Consider the following 16,913-nt stretch of genomic DNA (forward strand, 5'->3'; position numbering starts at 1 on the left):
TGATATTCCCGCAGTCCATGAGGCTCTCAAGAGTCTCCTCCAGCACCATAACTCAAAAGCATCAATTCTTTGGCGATCAGCCTTCTTTATGGTCCAGCTCTCACTTCCATACATCACTACTGGGAAAACCATAGCTTCAACTATACGGACCTTTGTTGGCAAGGTGATGTCTCTGCTTTTTAAGATGCTGTCTAGGTTCGTCATTGCTTTTCTCCCAAGAAGCAGGCATCTTTTAATTTTATGGCCACTGGATCTTTTGCCAAATGAAAAAAAAAAGATGCTGCCTTATAATACGTCGACCATTGTCCGTACTTGGAGATGCCAGTGACTGAACCTGGGACCTGCTTGCAAGAGAAATGCTGTACTGCTTAAGCTATTGCCCTTCCCATAAATGCATCTGACAGTTGCTCAAGCTGGCTACCCTCAGAAGCCAGTCCCATTAGGGCTATATAGGTCATGCCAACACAGTCTGTCATATCCAGGGATCCAGCGTTTGCATAAATCCATATAACACTTTAAGTTTTAAATTGGGGGTTTGGTGCAATGCCAGGTACTGTTTTTGAAAGGCTCTCCACAATCCTTCTTTAGCCTCTTGTATTCCTTAAAAAAAAAAAAAGAGAGAGAGAGAGAAAGTTCAGTCTCCTAACTTTTCTTTCCCTGATAAGAGGCCCTACGACTTATATTAACTTCTAAAAAATGCTCTTTGCTACGTTGAGCAGTTTATTCATTAACTGAATAGAGAAGCACTCATCTCCTCTTTCAGGAAGAAAAACAAAACAAAGAACCCCAACCCTGTACTATTAGAGCCGTAATGATTCAAAGGCGCAAATCTACTCCTGCTGCCTTTTTCACTCCGGCCACTTAAGTTTTGTAACCAATTAATCTGGTTTCAGAGTGGCGGAGTTTGGGGAGAGAAACAGAGGGAAGACATTTGTTTGCTTGATTCCACATGACAACTCCAGGGTAACTGAATAGACTGTACGGTTGGTTTGACAAGGCAGAACATTCAGCCAGCAGCTTCACATACCAGAGGCAGGGGGTTGGCAGGGGGACTCTGACAGTTGTAATGGATTTTATCAGAATTTCTCCAAAGGCTTGACTGTTTTCTCTTCAAATATTAATGCTTTGCAGAGGGGTTGTTTGCCCCTCTTTCTGCGAGGTAATGAATAACTATTAACTTAAACCAATATGCATTCCTATTAGTTTTTTCACTGATGAATAATGAATTGTGTGTGGGGTTGGGGGGGTACAGAGCCTCAGATTTCTGCATGTCAAAACACCAAAGTTGATTTCTGAGGGAGCGTAAAACGCAACCTTAGAAGTTGTGGCGGATTGGGAAATGACATGGCTATTGCTACAGATGTTTGTGTGTGAACTGGCATTGATGTTGCTCTTAAATATGTGGGCTGGATCTGGTGTGAATTGGGTTCAGATGCTATGGAAGAGGAAGCAGGCTCTGTTAGACCGTGATGTTTCACTGTGTACATATAGATTGATTCTTTTCACCTTTCTTAATTTCACTTCAGTTCTCTGGGACAACGCATTTTCTCTCTCGCCGCCTTCGTTTACAAAATGCTGTATTGTGGCAGCCTTAATTTGGGGGCAAGTTCAGTTTAAGAGAACAAAAATATCATTGTTTCATTGCAGAGTTTCTTTAATAGATGTCTAGTTGCTGGTCACTGAGGCAGACCCCAAGAGCATTGAGGAAACGCTATGTAGTTGCACTCACAATGGATTCTGAGGGTCCCAGTCAACTGACTGTGATATTTTGAATCGAGCTTTTTCTGAGTTTAGGCTTCTCTGGGATGCTTCATTCTGTCTGTCTCCAGTTTAAACCAAAATCAAGTTTTGCTAAAAGTTTGTAATGTGTCTAGAACTGTTTTGGCTCACCTAAGTACTAATACACTAAATATTATGAAAATAAATCATAACTAACAGCAACATGTTATGCATGCTTACTCAGAGGTAATTTTCACTGTGTTCAAAGGGGCTTACTCCCAGATTGTATGTGGAATTGTATTTTGGTTTCTCATTTTTCCAATTTTAATTTCATTTCTCCATATTTTGATATCAGTTTGCAATTTTTAAAAAGTTCTTATGAAAAGTAAGCAGAATTATAGTGCAAATTTCCCCCAAGATACGCATTTTTGCCCAATATAATGTTTTTTGCATATGGATTTTCCCCCAACATAATGCATTTTTGTATATTATTTTTCACGAATATATTATTTTTATGCACACTTTAACCTAGTATATGTATCTTGGTACATATTACTTGCCTGGAGAACTACACTGCAAAATTTGGAGGAGTGTGAATTTCAAAGGATAGGTGTATTTCGGTTTACAAATTTGTTTAGCAATGTATGAATTAGATTGGTTCACCTTTAAATGTGAATGAATTGAATTTTTCTCCATCCACACTTCCAGCTCAGTGAATACAAGACTGCATACTAACAGCGCAATCCAGCATGAATTAAGCCCCTTAAATTCATTGGGGCTTACTCCCAGGTAAGTGTTTCTAGGGTTATATCCTTATCTACTTACGCTTTGTTAACCCTGCACCTCTTAACCTTCAACTCTTTATAGAAACATTAATTTGGGATTTAATATTCAGTGCAGAAGTATTGCAAAGTAGAAGATTATAAAATAACATTGTGCTATTCCTTCATCTTCTGCAAATGTATTGTTGCTGCTCAGTTGTCACTAAACAGCTCAGAAGGATACATGAACGGCTCAAATACTGTAGCAAATGTTAGCTACATTTGTTTCAGCATTTCAGGCAATAGTCTTCAAAGAACTGTTGTCCTGTAATGACCTGATTATGGGCATTAATGTTGGTCTACTAAATTCGGAAGGACATATTGCCTGTACCTGATCCCAGGTGTAGGTCATGTTTCTAATCTAATGGTTAAAAGGGTGCAGGGTTTGCTTCTGATTCTGGCTGAAGAATCACCTCACAAATAAAAATATATAATATATTCATAGCCTTTAAAATGTAGGTTTACAGTGGTACCTCGGGTTACGTACACTTGAGGTTACACACTCCACTAAGCCAGAAATAGTGCTTCAGGTTAAGAACTTTGCTTCAGGATAAGAACAGAAATCGTGCTGTGGCGGCGCGGCAGCAGCAGGAAGCCCCATTAGTTAAAGTGGTGCTTCAGGTTAAGAACAGTTTCAGGTTAAGAACGGACCTCTGGAACGAATTAAGTACTTAACCTGAGGTACCACTGTATTTTAATTTAACAAAGTGGAGTGGATTTTATGACCTCCTTTTGTCAAGGAAGGAAGACTACATCCTCATGCTATGTATTATACAGACTAAAGTCAATCCTAAAGCTATATCTCCCAGGTTAGGGTCTAGCAGGTCTCCAGCTGAGCATATCTACTTCTTAGCCTCGCTCAGCTGGGGCACAGCTGGCTGAACATAGCCTGGTGGTTCTTAAGCTGATATAAGTGCTGAAAAGCGGGCATTCTGGGGATGTTTAAGGTGCTGGATTTAACCTTTAAAGCCCTATACGGCCTAGGACCCTCGTACCTACGGGACCGCCTCTCCGGGTATGTCCCACAGAGAAATTTACGGTCTGCAAATAAAAACACCCTAAAGATCCCAGGTCACAGAGAGGTTAGGCTGGCCTCAACTAGAGCCAGGGCTTTCTCGGCTGTGGCTCCAATCTGGTGGAACGCTCTGTCACAAGAGACTAGGGCCCTGCGGGACCTGACATCTTTCTGCAGGGCCTGCAAGACAGAGCTGTTCCACCAGGCCTTTGGTCAGGGCGCAGCCTGACCCCCTCCTCTGGCAATCTGCACAGAATTTTGCTTGATGGTTGCCATTAATTTGATTTTAATTTGATTTTAATTAATTTTATAATGAATGTTTTTAGAATGTTGGACTATTTTGATTGTTGTTAGCCACCTTGAGCCCAGCTTCGGCTGGGGAGGGCGGGATATAAATAAAATTTATTATTATTATTATTATTATTATTATTATTATTATTATTATTTTGTGGAGTGGGACAGGAGGAAGTTTTATGCTGGATCCTAAGTTTCTCCAGCATTGTCACACGATGTGGCATAAATTAATCCATTAAAAAGGGAGCTGTAACAAACTATTTTACAGTCTCTGCTGAGATTTTGGCCAGCTCAGCCAGTAGTAGCCCTGCCCCTGAACAGAGTTTGGATCTAGCATATTTTACGCCATCTTAATTTAAAGCCTCATAATTTATACTGGCTTCCATATTTAGGATTGCTCCTTAAGCATACACATCTGATTGATTTGTTTTTTCTTTCTATAATTGATTAGGGTTCAAAAACTGGAATGTAGAACTGGAGGCTTTCACTGGACTAGGTCAGTCCTTCTATTCCTCTGAAGTCAAACTATCTACCTATGAGGCATCACCAGAAACTGACGCTGGGTAATTTGGATACAGGTAGGCCTACCAAGCAGGAAATATGTTAGTGGCCCAACCAGTAAAACTGTATTTTATCATGTCACCCATATTGGTGTCTGGAGAGGAGGTAAAGTCTATATTTTTCTACCCTGTGCCTCAGACCAGTTGGGTTCCACTTGTTCTGCCCATCCCTGATGCTGGACACCAGTATTTTGGAAAACCTTTATAAAAAAAATCTATTGTATTTAAATATTTTTACATCAGTTTTCTGCCCAGATTGATCTTCAGGGCATCTTTTAATCATCAAAAAGTTTAAAACATCATTAAAAACAAAAATAAGATTTAAAAATACAGTCACCAATTTTAAAATCCCCTAAAATTAAAGCTATCAAAAGATTTCACAGGAGAGGAATAAAACCCCAAACTAGCAGAGATCTGGTGAAGCAAAGGTGTGTGTGTGGTTTTGTTTTTGTTTTTTTAAATTCATTTTAAAAAACCATGAAGAAAGGGGTCTATCTGGCTGCCTGGGAGTTGTGGGCACGACAAATGACAAGATCCTGTCTTGCACTCCAGCAGCCAGATGAGCCTCTGAACATAACAGGATGCAAAGCAAGTCATTCTGAATGACTGCAATGTTTGGACAGGTTCCTATGAGAGAAGGCAGCCTTTCAAGTTGGCCACACCAGAAGTATGCTAAAATGTACGCTGAGATTTAAAGAAACTCTTGCATATTGTAGATTTCCAACTTTTCTTTTCCTACCAGCACTGCAGCAGAGGCCTAGATCTAAATGGGTCTAGAATGTAATATAATAAGTCAGACTTCTGGTCCATCCAGCCCAGCCTTTCTTAACCTTGGGTCCTGCCCAGATTGATCTTCAGGGCATCTTTTAATCATCAAAAAGTTTAAAACATCATTAAAAACAAAAATAAGATTTAAAAATACAGTCACCAATTTTAAAATCCCCTAAAATTAAAGCTATCAAAAGATTTCACAGGAGAGGAATAAAACCCCAAACTAGCAGAGATCTGGTGAAGCAAAGGTGTGTGTGTGGTTTTGTTTTTGTTTTTTTAAATTCATTTTAAAAAACCATGAAGAAAGGGGTCTATCTGGCTGCCTGGGAGTTGTGGGCACGACAAATGACAAGATCCTGTCTTGCACTCCAGCAGCCAGATGAGCCTCTGAACATAACAGGATGCAAAGCAAGTCATTCTGAATGACTGCAATGTTTGGACAGGTTCCTATGAGAGAAGGCAGCCTTTCAAGTTGGCCACACCAGAAGTATGCTAAAATGTACGCTGAGATTTAAAGAAACTCTTGCATATTGTAGATTTCCAACTTTTCTTTTCCTACCAGCACTGCAGCAGAGGCCTAGATCTAAATGGGTCTAGAATGTAATATAATAAGTCAGACTTCTGGTCCATCCAGCCCAGCCTTTCTTAACCTTGGGTCCCCAGATTTGTTGGAATACACCTCCCATCATCCCTAGCTAGCAGGAGCAGTGGTCACGGATTATGGGATTTGTAGTCCAACAACTTCTGGGTACCCAAGGTTGAGAAAGCCTGATCTAGCTCAGCTTGTCTGCAATGACTGGCAGCTGCTCTCCGGGGGTTCAGATGGGACATTCCTGGTTGCTCTACCTGGAGATGCCAGGGACTGAACCTGGAACCTGAGGCTTGCAAAACACATACTCTACCACTGTGGATCTTTGGGTTTTGCCCATCTACAGGAGCATAAGCTCTAACGACGATGAAAGACATGTATATACCCCCAAATTAGACTCTACTATAAGAAAACCATCTTTATAATGACCGCTCCCCACTTAAACGGGGGGCGCCCTTTGCGTGGACGCGTGCAGCCCCTAGATCTGGAGCGGCTCCAACAGCATAGGCTTGGCTTTGCCTTCCCTCAGGTGGGATACCTGGAGGTCTCCGCCTACCTCAGTCAGTTGTCCAATCCCACCTGGGGGAAGAGTTGCCAAGGAGACCAGGCCAGGTAGGGGAGGGATTACCTGCCCACACAAAGGAGGGAGGATCTTACCTGGGAATTCTCACTTGGCTCCAGAGCTTCTCCCACCCTACCCACCCTCAGTCAATGTCTTATTTTGCAGGTTAATTTTCCTCACAGGTTTTGCAGGTTAACTTTTCTTCACAGGTATGCGGGCGCTGCTACGTTAAGGTCGCTGTTAAAGGGCCGGAAAGGAATTTCCCTGCATTGGCAGGTTTCGCCTTTCCAGTAGCAAAACATCACAACTTTGGCGGTATCAGGCCTTGGGCGGAATCCTTTTGTCCATCTTCCTCTTTGCGGCGGCGATACCAGGGTTCCCCGTTAAAGGGGTTTTCTGAAGGGAGGCTTTGACCGTACGCCGAAAGGTCGTCATTGCTCTCCCCTGCGGCGGCAGCGTTACGGGGGCGGCTATCTCTGCTTGAACATATGTTCTCCAGAGCCGGCCCATCCCCCCCCCCACACTGGATAACCCTGACGCTCCCTAGGTCCCCGGCTGGGGACTGGGGAGGGAGAACGCCCAATGCCTGAGCCAAGGTCTACCCACATTTGAAATTTAATAAAGTTGTGGCCAATTTAATCCCATAGTACGTTGTCTTGAGTCGTTATTCCACATGACGGGGGGACCGCGCGGGATCTGGGGACTCCGCCTGTCCACGCAATAACTTTCCCTCTGTAATAAATCTCACCCTTTCAATATGGTAAGGAATCTTTTAAGTTAGTAACGTGAAATTTGTAGCTGAAAATGACAGTGTGTGTACAGTGGTACCTTGGGTTAAGTACTTAATTCGTTCTGGAGGTCTGTTCTTAACCTGAAACTGTTCTTAACCTGAGGTACCACTTTAACTAATGGAGCCTCCTGCTGCTGCCGTGCTGCCGGAGCCCGATTTCTGTTCTTATCCTGAAGCAAAGTTCTTAACCTGAAGCACTATTTCTGGGTTAGCGGAGTGTGTAACCTGAAGTGTATGTAACCTGAAGCATATGTAACCTGAGGTACCACTGTATAGCCATATAGATGAACACTAATTCTTGGGACAGCTTCATTAACAATAAGCAGTATAAAGAGCTGAATTTACAAGTGCAAAGTATAAAACATATGCAGAACAACTTGGACTGAATCACTTCCCTGAATACTTCGGTTGGAGCTGGCATCTTTATTTGCTTATGTGAGTTTACATTCCGTCTATGGCCTGGTTAGTCAAAATGAAGGGCAGGAGCCCGTCGTGACAGAAGGAAACTGAGAGACATGTAAGAAACAATGGCTGTTTTGTAGGAAGTGTCTCAATGTATGTGTCTGATCCCATGGGAACTGCAGTAGCCCATACATGCTTTGTGGAAGTAAGATGCTCTCTTTCAAGATATTGTTAATCCTTTCCTTTCACTGGAAAGATATTTGTGAATGTTGTTGAAAAGTTGCCTGAGAGATTCTATGAATTCTACAACAATAAAAATAAAACAACTTATGTTGCTCTGGAAGGATGCAAAGGATGGCAAACATGTTATGGCCAAAGAGGAAAATTTATTATTATATAGTTATTTATTTATACCCTGTCTTTTCCCCTGTCAGGACTTTCATATTATCCAGAATGAGAAAATGAACACTTGGTACTCAAAAGTTACAATTTGCCACATGTCTGATGAAGGTTTTGGATTGAAACCAGTCTAGTTTTATTGATTTTAAACTGGCTTTAAGCATAAACCATGCTAGCCAGAATGCCTGCATCATTTCATTAAAATCAATGCAAACGTGGCGTTTAAGTTGAACCAAGTCAGGTCTGGGTTGCGTTTCATATTTAAGGTTGGGTTAGAGAATTTGTGATTAATAAATTGTGTAGAATGTAGATTCACACATCTGTTTTCAGCATCAGAGCAAACAGGCCATCAGGTGAGACATTATTGTGTTGGGTTTCATCCCACTGTCTGGAAGCTACTTTCCCCAAAGTCAATTTAGGTAGCCCCACCATCCCTGGCCAAAACATTCCATGCAAACATATTGCTGCTATGTTACTTTTAAAGGCATGGACATAAACTATCAGAATGTAAAAGCTAGTTTTAAATGTGTGTTGTTGAAATCTCCGCACAGTTTGCCTCAGCTCATATACCAGCTGTGATCTAAGCTGGAAGGAGAGAGCCTGGACCAAAATTAGCCCATGCTCTGGTAACCTCCTGTTTAGAGTAATGTGGATGGGGCTGCCTTTAAAGATGGTCTGGAACAGTTAGCTCAGACTAATACTGCAAGGTTATTAAGTGGGGTGGGACGCAGGTGGCGCTGTGGGTTAAAGCCTCAGCGCCTAGGACTTGCCGATTGAAAGGTCGGCGGTTCGAATCCCTGCGGCGGGGTGCGCTCCCGCTGCTCGGTCCCAGCGCCTGCCAACCTCGCAGTTCGAAAGCACCTCCGGGTGCAAGTAGATAAATAGGGACCGCTTACCAGCGGGAAGGTAAACTGCGTTTCCGTGTGCGGCTCTGGCTCGCCAGAGCAGCGATGTCACGCTGGCCACGTGACCCGGAAGTGTCTCCGGACAGCGCTGGCCCCTGGCCTCTTAAGTGAGATGGGCGCACAACCCCAGAGTCTGTCAAGACTGGCCCGTACGGGCAGGGGTACCTTTACCTTTTATTAAATGGGACTCGTCCCTTTGACCATTTATGTCTGTCCTTGTCAGATGCCCTTGCTCCCCATCCATTTGTGGGCCCAATTTAAAGTACTGGTTTTAATCTTTAAAGCCCTAAAGAACTTGGGATCAGTTTATCAAGAATACTCTCTTCTCCCATATGTAAGTACCTGAACAGTAAGGTCTTTTTTGGAGAAGGTTGAGACATCAAATGAAAGGTTCAAGGAAGTGAATGTTTGCTGCTTAACATGAAGAAAATTAAGGAGAGCAGAGAGGGCAAGTGATAAATTTCAAATATGTAGAAGTTGCCTTCAAAACATGTAACAATTATTCTCTTGTTCAGTTAGCATGAGGAAGAAGGTTTTATTTTTCTGGAAGAAAATATTAGGAGGAAAAAACAAAGCTTGAGGAAAAAACCTTTGACTGAAACATGTTTCACCTAAAAGGGCAAGTCTCATTTATAACTTCCTTAAATGACTGCTTGAGCCAAATGCATTTTTCTTAGAATTGTTCCTATTTCCTTAAAGCGAAGGGGCAAAAAATGTAAGCCGGCAAGTTTGCTTTGTGCTATAAATCACTTAATCTAGTTCTATTCAGGCTCTAGTGATAAGAGGTAAATGATACAAGGCTTATATAGGCCCCAGAGGCAGGCACCATACCTTATATTGTGTCATATATACCTAATAAACACATTGCAAAATACATCTGGGATGAATTCCCCCCCCCCAAAAAAAAAAAACTCCTTCGGGGAAGAACTAGAGCTTAGCAGTAGAGCACATGCAAAGGTCCCAGATTCATTCCTGGGCATCTCTAGTTGAAAAGATGAAGAAAGGCCACTGCCCAAGACCCAAGAAAACCATGGTCAGTCAGAGCAGACAGTACCAGGCTGGATGGATCAATGGTCAATTAAGACAGCTTTCCATGTTTTTAAAGAAACACTATCTTGTGATAAGGGGTGCGCCTCACTGTATATGATAATCAAAAGCTGTGGATTCCACTCACCAGCCTCCTATTGGGCTGGGAAATCTGTGATCCTCCAGATGTTGTTGGATTATAATCCCCATCATCCCAGAACATTGACCATGCTGGCTGGGGTTTGTGGGAGTGGAGCAACATCTGGAGAGCCGCTGGTTCCCTATCCTCCGACAAAATGACGGTGGGTCAAGATGAGAAACACTGATTTTGACAGCGGTTGCTGATGTTTCATTTCACTTCCATCTTGTGTTTATTCCTGGAATGTATAAAGAAACGAGAGGCTGAAATGAATTCAGGAATTGTAATACTGGGGCCGTATTACACATTAGGATTTTTTCAAAAAAGTGTGCCCCCCGCCGTTGATACTGCTGCCTGAGGTGGTTGCCGCACCTTGAGTCATGGGTAGGCCAGCCTTGTTATATTGGCTTCAGAAGAGCTCTGTTGCTATGGCTCAGTGGTGTAGCGTGGGTTGTCAGCACCCGGGGCAAGGCAAGTAATTTGCGCTCCCTAACCCGTGGATTTGCGCCCCCTAACCCGTGGATTTGCGCCCCCTAACCCTAACCCCCAGATGTTGCGCCCGGTGCGCCCGGCCCCCCCTGCACCCCCCACGCTACGCCACTGCTGTGGCTACTCCAGTCCTGAGAACTGAGGGCACTGATAATTCTCTTGTTAAAATCTGCACAGAACTACAGTTCCCAAGATTCCCTGGTTTCGAGGAAATGACAAACCAATTGAACTCTCTCTGTGTGTAGAGGCTTCCTGAGTTGCATTGCTATGACATGTTCATGTTGAAGTGCACAAATATGTTGGGGTTGTGGGTATTACATATCATAAACTGACCCAAGAGGGCTGCAGGCAGCTCCTTCAGGCCTTTTTTGTATTCATGAGCTGTTTTATTCTTTGGAGAAATAATGGCGTCTCCACAGAAGTTTCATTCATTTGCTCTCTTTCAAAGAACAAAAAATATTGCAAGCCCACTGGGGTGTCTTCCCAGGAGAGGATAATTTTCCACCAACAGAGAGCTCTCTTTTATCCACTGGAAACAACGGGCACTCAAGTCGAACAGGCTTTTTCAGCTTTTGTCCCAATAATAGAGGCTTTCATTCACAGTTAAGGCTGCTCTGCTTTTAGGTCCTTTCTGGTCACCTGATGAAGCCCTTGGTAACTTTTTAAGGCTGCTTTAGGCTGCATTCCTCAAATTCTTTATTCGTGGCCCTGTAATTAACAGCTTCAGGTTCACTGCGTTAACAGTAGATTCCATAACTTTCCACTTGTTGTGCCCTTGGATGCTGGACTGTTGCAACAAACAGGCAAAGCTGCACATCAACCCTGATTCTCAAAATACGCAACTTTGCCGCTGCAAAAAAAAGAGAGAGAGAGAAACCAAAAAGCCCTACCTGTGGATGCTGTTCTGGAGTCATGTTCAGGTAAAGCATTGTATATGCTTCCTTTCTAAAAGGGTTCCTTTCTAAAGTAAAATCAGGAATGCTGAAAAAGCCCCTCTATTTTGAACCTGTTTTCTCATACCACAGTACTTTTGTTGATTTCAAGTGTTCTGTCATTTAGGCTACTGAATCAGACAGAGAACCTGACTTGTCAGTGCAGTTTTGATTTACCCCCTGCCTCATGTTTTATTGTTAGGCTGTGTTTGCTAACTACCAAGATGTATATTCATTTATGGATAACTCTGTAATATTTGTTTTTAAAAGGGCAAGAGGAAAAGATGACAGGTGTCCATTTTATGGCAGGAAAAATAATACACAAACTGGATGTTTTTATAGAGGGATTTCCTGCCACTATACTTTATTGTGTTCTACACAATTTTTAAAAAAATTGTATTGACATGAATGGTATTAAATCAGTGTCATTGGGCCTAATGGAAGGAGGTGGTTCAGTACAAACTATTTTACTCTTCCAGCTTTGCAGTTAAAGGTCAGACTGACATTTTAGGTGAGATACAATTTGAATGTTTTTTGCAGGAAGAGTCAGGAAAAGACACTGTGAGCTTTTTGAGCTTAGACTACATTTTGTACCCGGACTGAAAGGTACTGACAGTGAAATGTGTGCTGGAGGTGACCTCTTCCTACTGCATGGCTAGCGGAATTATATAAATGGGAAGCTGGCTTCCATTCCATAATGTGGCCTAATATACACACACACACACACACACACACACACACACACACACACACGACTGGATTGCAATGGACAGGGAAGTTAGTGTGCAAAGCAAGGTAGCATTAAAAAAATTTAGCTTATACTTCCATGTGCAGTGTTGCCAAGAACTGAAAAGGGGCTGCTTTTCTTTAGCAGGGTAAAGAGAAGTGTCATAGTGAAGTAAGAAGTTGGATTGCATTTAGGATATTCACATAGCCCTGTAGTAAGAGTATCACTCAGAGAGAATAACAATCACAAGGGTAAACAGGCAAACTTGCTTTTTTGCTTTGGGTGTCAATTAGCCCATGAGATTAGTGACATGAGATTTTTTAAAAAAATTATTAGGTCCATCAGTTCATTAGTGGGCACATGCCAACTTCAAAAATTAGAGAGTGCTATCACTTGTGCCTTGGAGTGGTTATCTCTCTACTCTACTAAGGCAGACAGCCACAGACTTTTGCAAATTGTAAGCGGGATTGTAAGCCTGACTTTATACCACAGGCACTGTTGGGCGTGTGTTTGTGTGTCCAGTGTACAATGTGCTAACATTGACAACATGAGTTCTGAGATGTGCTGAATCCATGTTTATATTTGTCATTACAATATATTGCACCTATCCTCCAAGGAGGTCAAAGTGGCACCTGTGGTTCTCTCCTTGTTTATTATCTTCCCAACAACCCTGGGAGGTAAATTGGTCTGAGATACTGTGAGTGGCCCAAGGGCATCCAGTGAGTTTCATGGCTCTGTGGGGATTTGAACCCTGCTCTCCCACATCCTAATCCAACAATCTAACCACTACGCTACACTGGCTCTTCTTCAGTAATCACAGCTGAGAGCTCAGGAGCGGCCCTGAACTCAATCTGGAAGTTTGTGGGGCAGCTGTCAGATCGCTGTTGTGCTGTGCTCATATGGTAAAGGTGTTTGTGTGAACCGATGCTCCCATCAGGCTACTGTACTTTAGGCTACTGTAACTCCCATGGCAGTCGTGTGCAAACCTTGCCATGATGTATAAACCAGCTATTTCTTTGGAGCAAAACTCTGCTGAAAAGAGTTACATTTGCCTCTAATTCTAATTATACACTGAAGAGCTTCAGTTGCAGGAAGCCTAATGGCACACCATCTGTTATTATTTCAGGTATGAAGCCAGGAAAAGCAAAAACCAATAGGTTCTTTTATATATATTATATAGGTGGGGTTTTTGCTGAATGCAAGATATTGAGGCTTCTTCTTTTCTAAGTCCTGTTGTATTTTTTAAAAATATCCTCATGCTGACAGATTGCTAGCAGTTGACAAGTTGACTGAACCCAGATCCTGCAGGTTTATGTGGCTACCCTTGACATTTGTTTTCTTTAAAAAATGTGCTATACATATTGCACAGACCTGGCTAAGTGAATTTTTACAGGAGGTTGTTGTTTGCACCATGGCCTGTACAGCTGCTATAATTGCACAGCCATCAGTGACGTACGTGTGTGTGTGTGTGTGTGTGTGTGTGTGTGTGAGACCCTACTACTTGGCTGTTGCTGTTGCTGGCAAGTAAGGTAAAAGTTAAAGGCACCCCTGACCATTAGGTCCAGTCGTGACCGACTCTGGGGTTGCGGTACTCATCTCGCTTTATTGGCTGAAGGAGCCTGCATACAGCTTCCGGGTCATGTGACCAGCATGACTAAACTGCTTCTGGCGAACCAGAGCAGCACACGGAAATGCCGTTTACCTTCCCGCCAGAGCAGTACCTATTTATCTACTTGCACTTTGACGTGCTTTTGAACTGCTAGTTTGGTAGGAGCAGAGACTGAGCAACAGGAGCTCACCCCGTCGCGGGGATTCGAACTGCCGACCTTCTGATCGGCAAGTCCTAGGCTCTGTGATTTAACCCACAGCGCCACCCGCGTCCTTGGCAAGTAAGGTGCCCCTGCCCTAATGAAATGGCATGACTTAGCTGCAAAAGACAAGGGTTAGATTGGGGATGCAAGATGCAGACGCTGCATGCAAAGAGTAGCTAGGAGGGTCCATTGTGGGCTCCTACTGTGTGCATCTGCAGAGAAAGTCTGGATACATAGGTCCAACAACATATTCTATCATGGCAGAGGAGTAACATGGGGGTGCTGGCAGGGGCACATTCCTCCTGACGCCCTGCCATGTCGTGAGCTGTTGCGCTTCTCATGGCGCCCTGCAGCCTGAGGGGCAGGTGAGAAGGATGCAGGGCACAAAGCAGTGCTGCGCTCGCAGCGTGCCATGAGCTGTTGTGTCCTTCTCACCTGCCCCCCAGCAGGTGGAGGAGGATGCAACAGGCTTGAGCTGGCGGCTTGAGGAGGACGCAACAGGAATGTGCCCTGCCAGCCCTGCTCCATTTCTGCGAGTCTCGCAAAGCGATGTTGGGCTTGCAGGGTGCCGTGAGTGCGCCTCTCAAAGCAGGGCAGCATCGTCTGAGTCGGCCAGGCGGGCTCCCCACTGTGCGGCCAGATGCAGCTTGGCCCTGCTTAGTTCCTGCCGGCGCATGCATGCCTCTTGTGCCAGCGGGGAATGCTCCACCACTGTACTATGGAACCAACCAGAGGGAGGACAAATAAATGCCAAGGGAGGAGAGTGCATTCACCATTGAAAGAAAAGTGCTCCATTCTGCTCTGTTCTATCAAAATACATGGGGAAGTTAGCTCAAAAGCCTTGCAGTAAGATGCTAACACATGGCTCCAGCCCAAAATAATGGGAATTCCAAATTTTATTTTCCATTGAAATGTATGAAGAGATAATATGACCTCATAAGGAATCAAAAGCCTGGCCTTTCTGACTTGTATTGGCCTTCCGTAGTCTTTCGCAGCCCTTCTGCCAGGGTTCCATTTAACTTGAGGTGCTGGATAGTGACCCTGCAACCTCAGTGCAAAACATCTGCTGGGCCATTGAGCAGTCGCCCCTTCCTCTGGTGCTTGTGCATGGGGGTTCCATTGTACAACAGAACTCATGCGCGAACCCATTGAATAGGGGGATATCAATTTAAAGCTTAAGGTGTCTATATAGTTGATTTGCCCGCCACCTTTCTAACAGATATGCGTTGCACAAAGTGGCTCCCATCAGTTAAAACCGCAAAATAAAAATATTACAGCAATGCAAAAATCACAACATTACACTCACAAATTAAGAATATGTGGATAGCAGCGAATTTGACAAGGGCAGGGACAGCAGATGAAATGCACTTTCTCACAAAAACCAACTCAGCCTGACGAACTAAAGGTCTACTTGTGATCACTTTGCATAGCATAGAATATGGTTCCCCCCTCCGCTGCCCCAAGTATAACTTTTCATTTTAAGTAAGTTTCCAGCCCTTCTTACTGGAGGAAGGGTGGGAGGGAGCTTAATAATGCACAGAAAAAAATTGCTGCAAATGTTTCTGAGAAGCACATGTGGTTTTGCCTTTTAGGGTCAAAGGAATATTCCTGTTGTCTTACCATTCACTAGTATATTTCCTCACCATTGGCATCTTTGTTCTTTAAAGTTCTATATATTTTCTCTAATGCTTCCATCACCAGCATATAATTCCTGTTGAAATCAATAAAGTTTGGGGCAGATCTTGCTATTCCGTTATTTATCTTCGCCAAAAAACATCTAATTTCATAACCTGGTTAGATGGGTGGGGGATATTTTTTTTTATATATATATCCTGCTTTTCTCCCAGTGCAGGACCCAAGGCAGCTCATCACATGAATAAAAAACAGATTCTGCTTTCAGAAAGAAAAAAAAGACCAATAAATTGTTTTTATTTATTTAAATGTATTTAATTGTTTTTAATAAGTTACCATATATAGTTGAGTGCATTTCACTTCTGCATTGAAATGCTTAAAAAATTAATATAGTACTGTGTTAAATATTAAATACTGTAAAAAGGTAAAAGGACCCCTGACCATTAGGTCCTGTCGCAGACGACTCTGGGGTTGCGGTGCTCATCTCGCTTTAGTTGCCGAGGGAGCCGGCATACAGCTTCCGGGTCATGTGGCCAGCATGACTAAGCCGCTTCTGGCGAACCAGAGCAGCACATGGAAACACCGTTTACCTTCCTGCTGGAGCGGTACCTTTTTATCTACTTGCACTTTGATGTGTTTCGAACTGCTAGGTGGGCAGGAGCTGGGACTGAGCAACGGGAGCTCACCCTGGAATTCTAACCGCCAACCTTCTGATTGGCAAGCCCTAGGTTCTGTGGTTTAACCCACAGTGCCACCCGCGTCCCTATTAAGTACTGTATAACTGTATTAAAAATTAATATAGTACTGGTGTCTTTGTGGTTATGCCCATGATTATTTCTTTAAAAAAAATTTTTTTAGAGAGCCAAGCATTCTTGTTAATCTATTTCTTCTTCTCAGATTATGGCAGACGAGGTCCAAAAATATGTGAAAAAGAATCTTATGTGTGGGAGAGGGACACCTTCTTGATGATGGATTATTGACTGAAGCACGTTCTGGCCGAACCATCAACTATGCACCATCTCTTTGGACTCGTTTTGGGACAAAAGGATCTTTCACGTGCAGGGGACCTCTTCTCCTTAGACGATTCTGAAATAGAAGGATGTCTGTCAGAAGCTCTCGAGCAAATAAAAACTATTAGTTCATCTCCAGTAAGTAATGCATTTATTGCCCTTTCTTTGAGTGTGAGATGGAATGTATAATAATGGATCAGAAAACATGAGCATCTCAAAAGAGTTCACATTTGAAGAATGTGAGGGTAAATCACACACACACAGTGAATGCAGAATTTCTCCTTCAGTTTACCATAGGTAAAATGGGAGAGAGCTTTACA

At 43.2% G+C, this 16,913-nt stretch overlaps 1 protein-coding gene and 1 long non-coding RNA gene across 9 annotated transcripts in view; one reads left to right on the top strand and one right to left on the bottom strand.

Moving 5' to 3' along the window:
- The window catches only part of VEPH1 (ventricular zone expressed PH domain containing 1), a 159,054-nt gene that overhangs the window by 21,822 nt on the left and 120,319 nt on the right, over positions 1 to 16,913 (top strand). For 4 of the 8 annotated variants that reach the window (XM_081910907.1, XM_081910912.1, XM_081910913.1 and 1 more), the window contains exons 2-4: positions 2,428 to 2,508; positions 4,301 to 4,427; positions 16,481 to 16,731. In XM_081910907.1, coding sequence (XP_081767033.1) covers positions 16,594 to 16,731 — 138 coding nt within the window. In that variant the 5' untranslated portion in view covers positions 2,428 to 2,508; positions 4,301 to 4,427; positions 16,481 to 16,593. Of the gene's footprint in view, positions 1 to 821; positions 1,160 to 1,344; positions 1,367 to 2,427; positions 2,509 to 4,300; positions 4,428 to 11,233; positions 11,402 to 16,480; positions 16,732 to 16,913 lie in introns of those variants that run through there. The other 4 variants (XM_081910909.1, XM_081910910.1, XM_081910908.1 and 1 more) reach the window with 4 other exon arrangements.
- Positions 307 to 10,393, bottom strand: LOC309370035. The gene is made up of 3 exons (XR_014168376.1): positions 10,365 to 10,393; positions 10,002 to 10,230; positions 307 to 600 (listed from the first exon to the last, which is right to left on the bottom strand). It is a non-coding gene; the product is annotated as an uncharacterized lncRNA (long non-coding RNA).

This window comes from Podarcis melisellensis (assembly GCF_964234715.1).
Source record: "Podarcis melisellensis genome assembly, chromosome: 5".
Lineage (NCBI taxonomy): Eukaryota > Metazoa > Chordata > Lepidosauria > Squamata > Lacertidae > Podarcis > Podarcis melisellensis.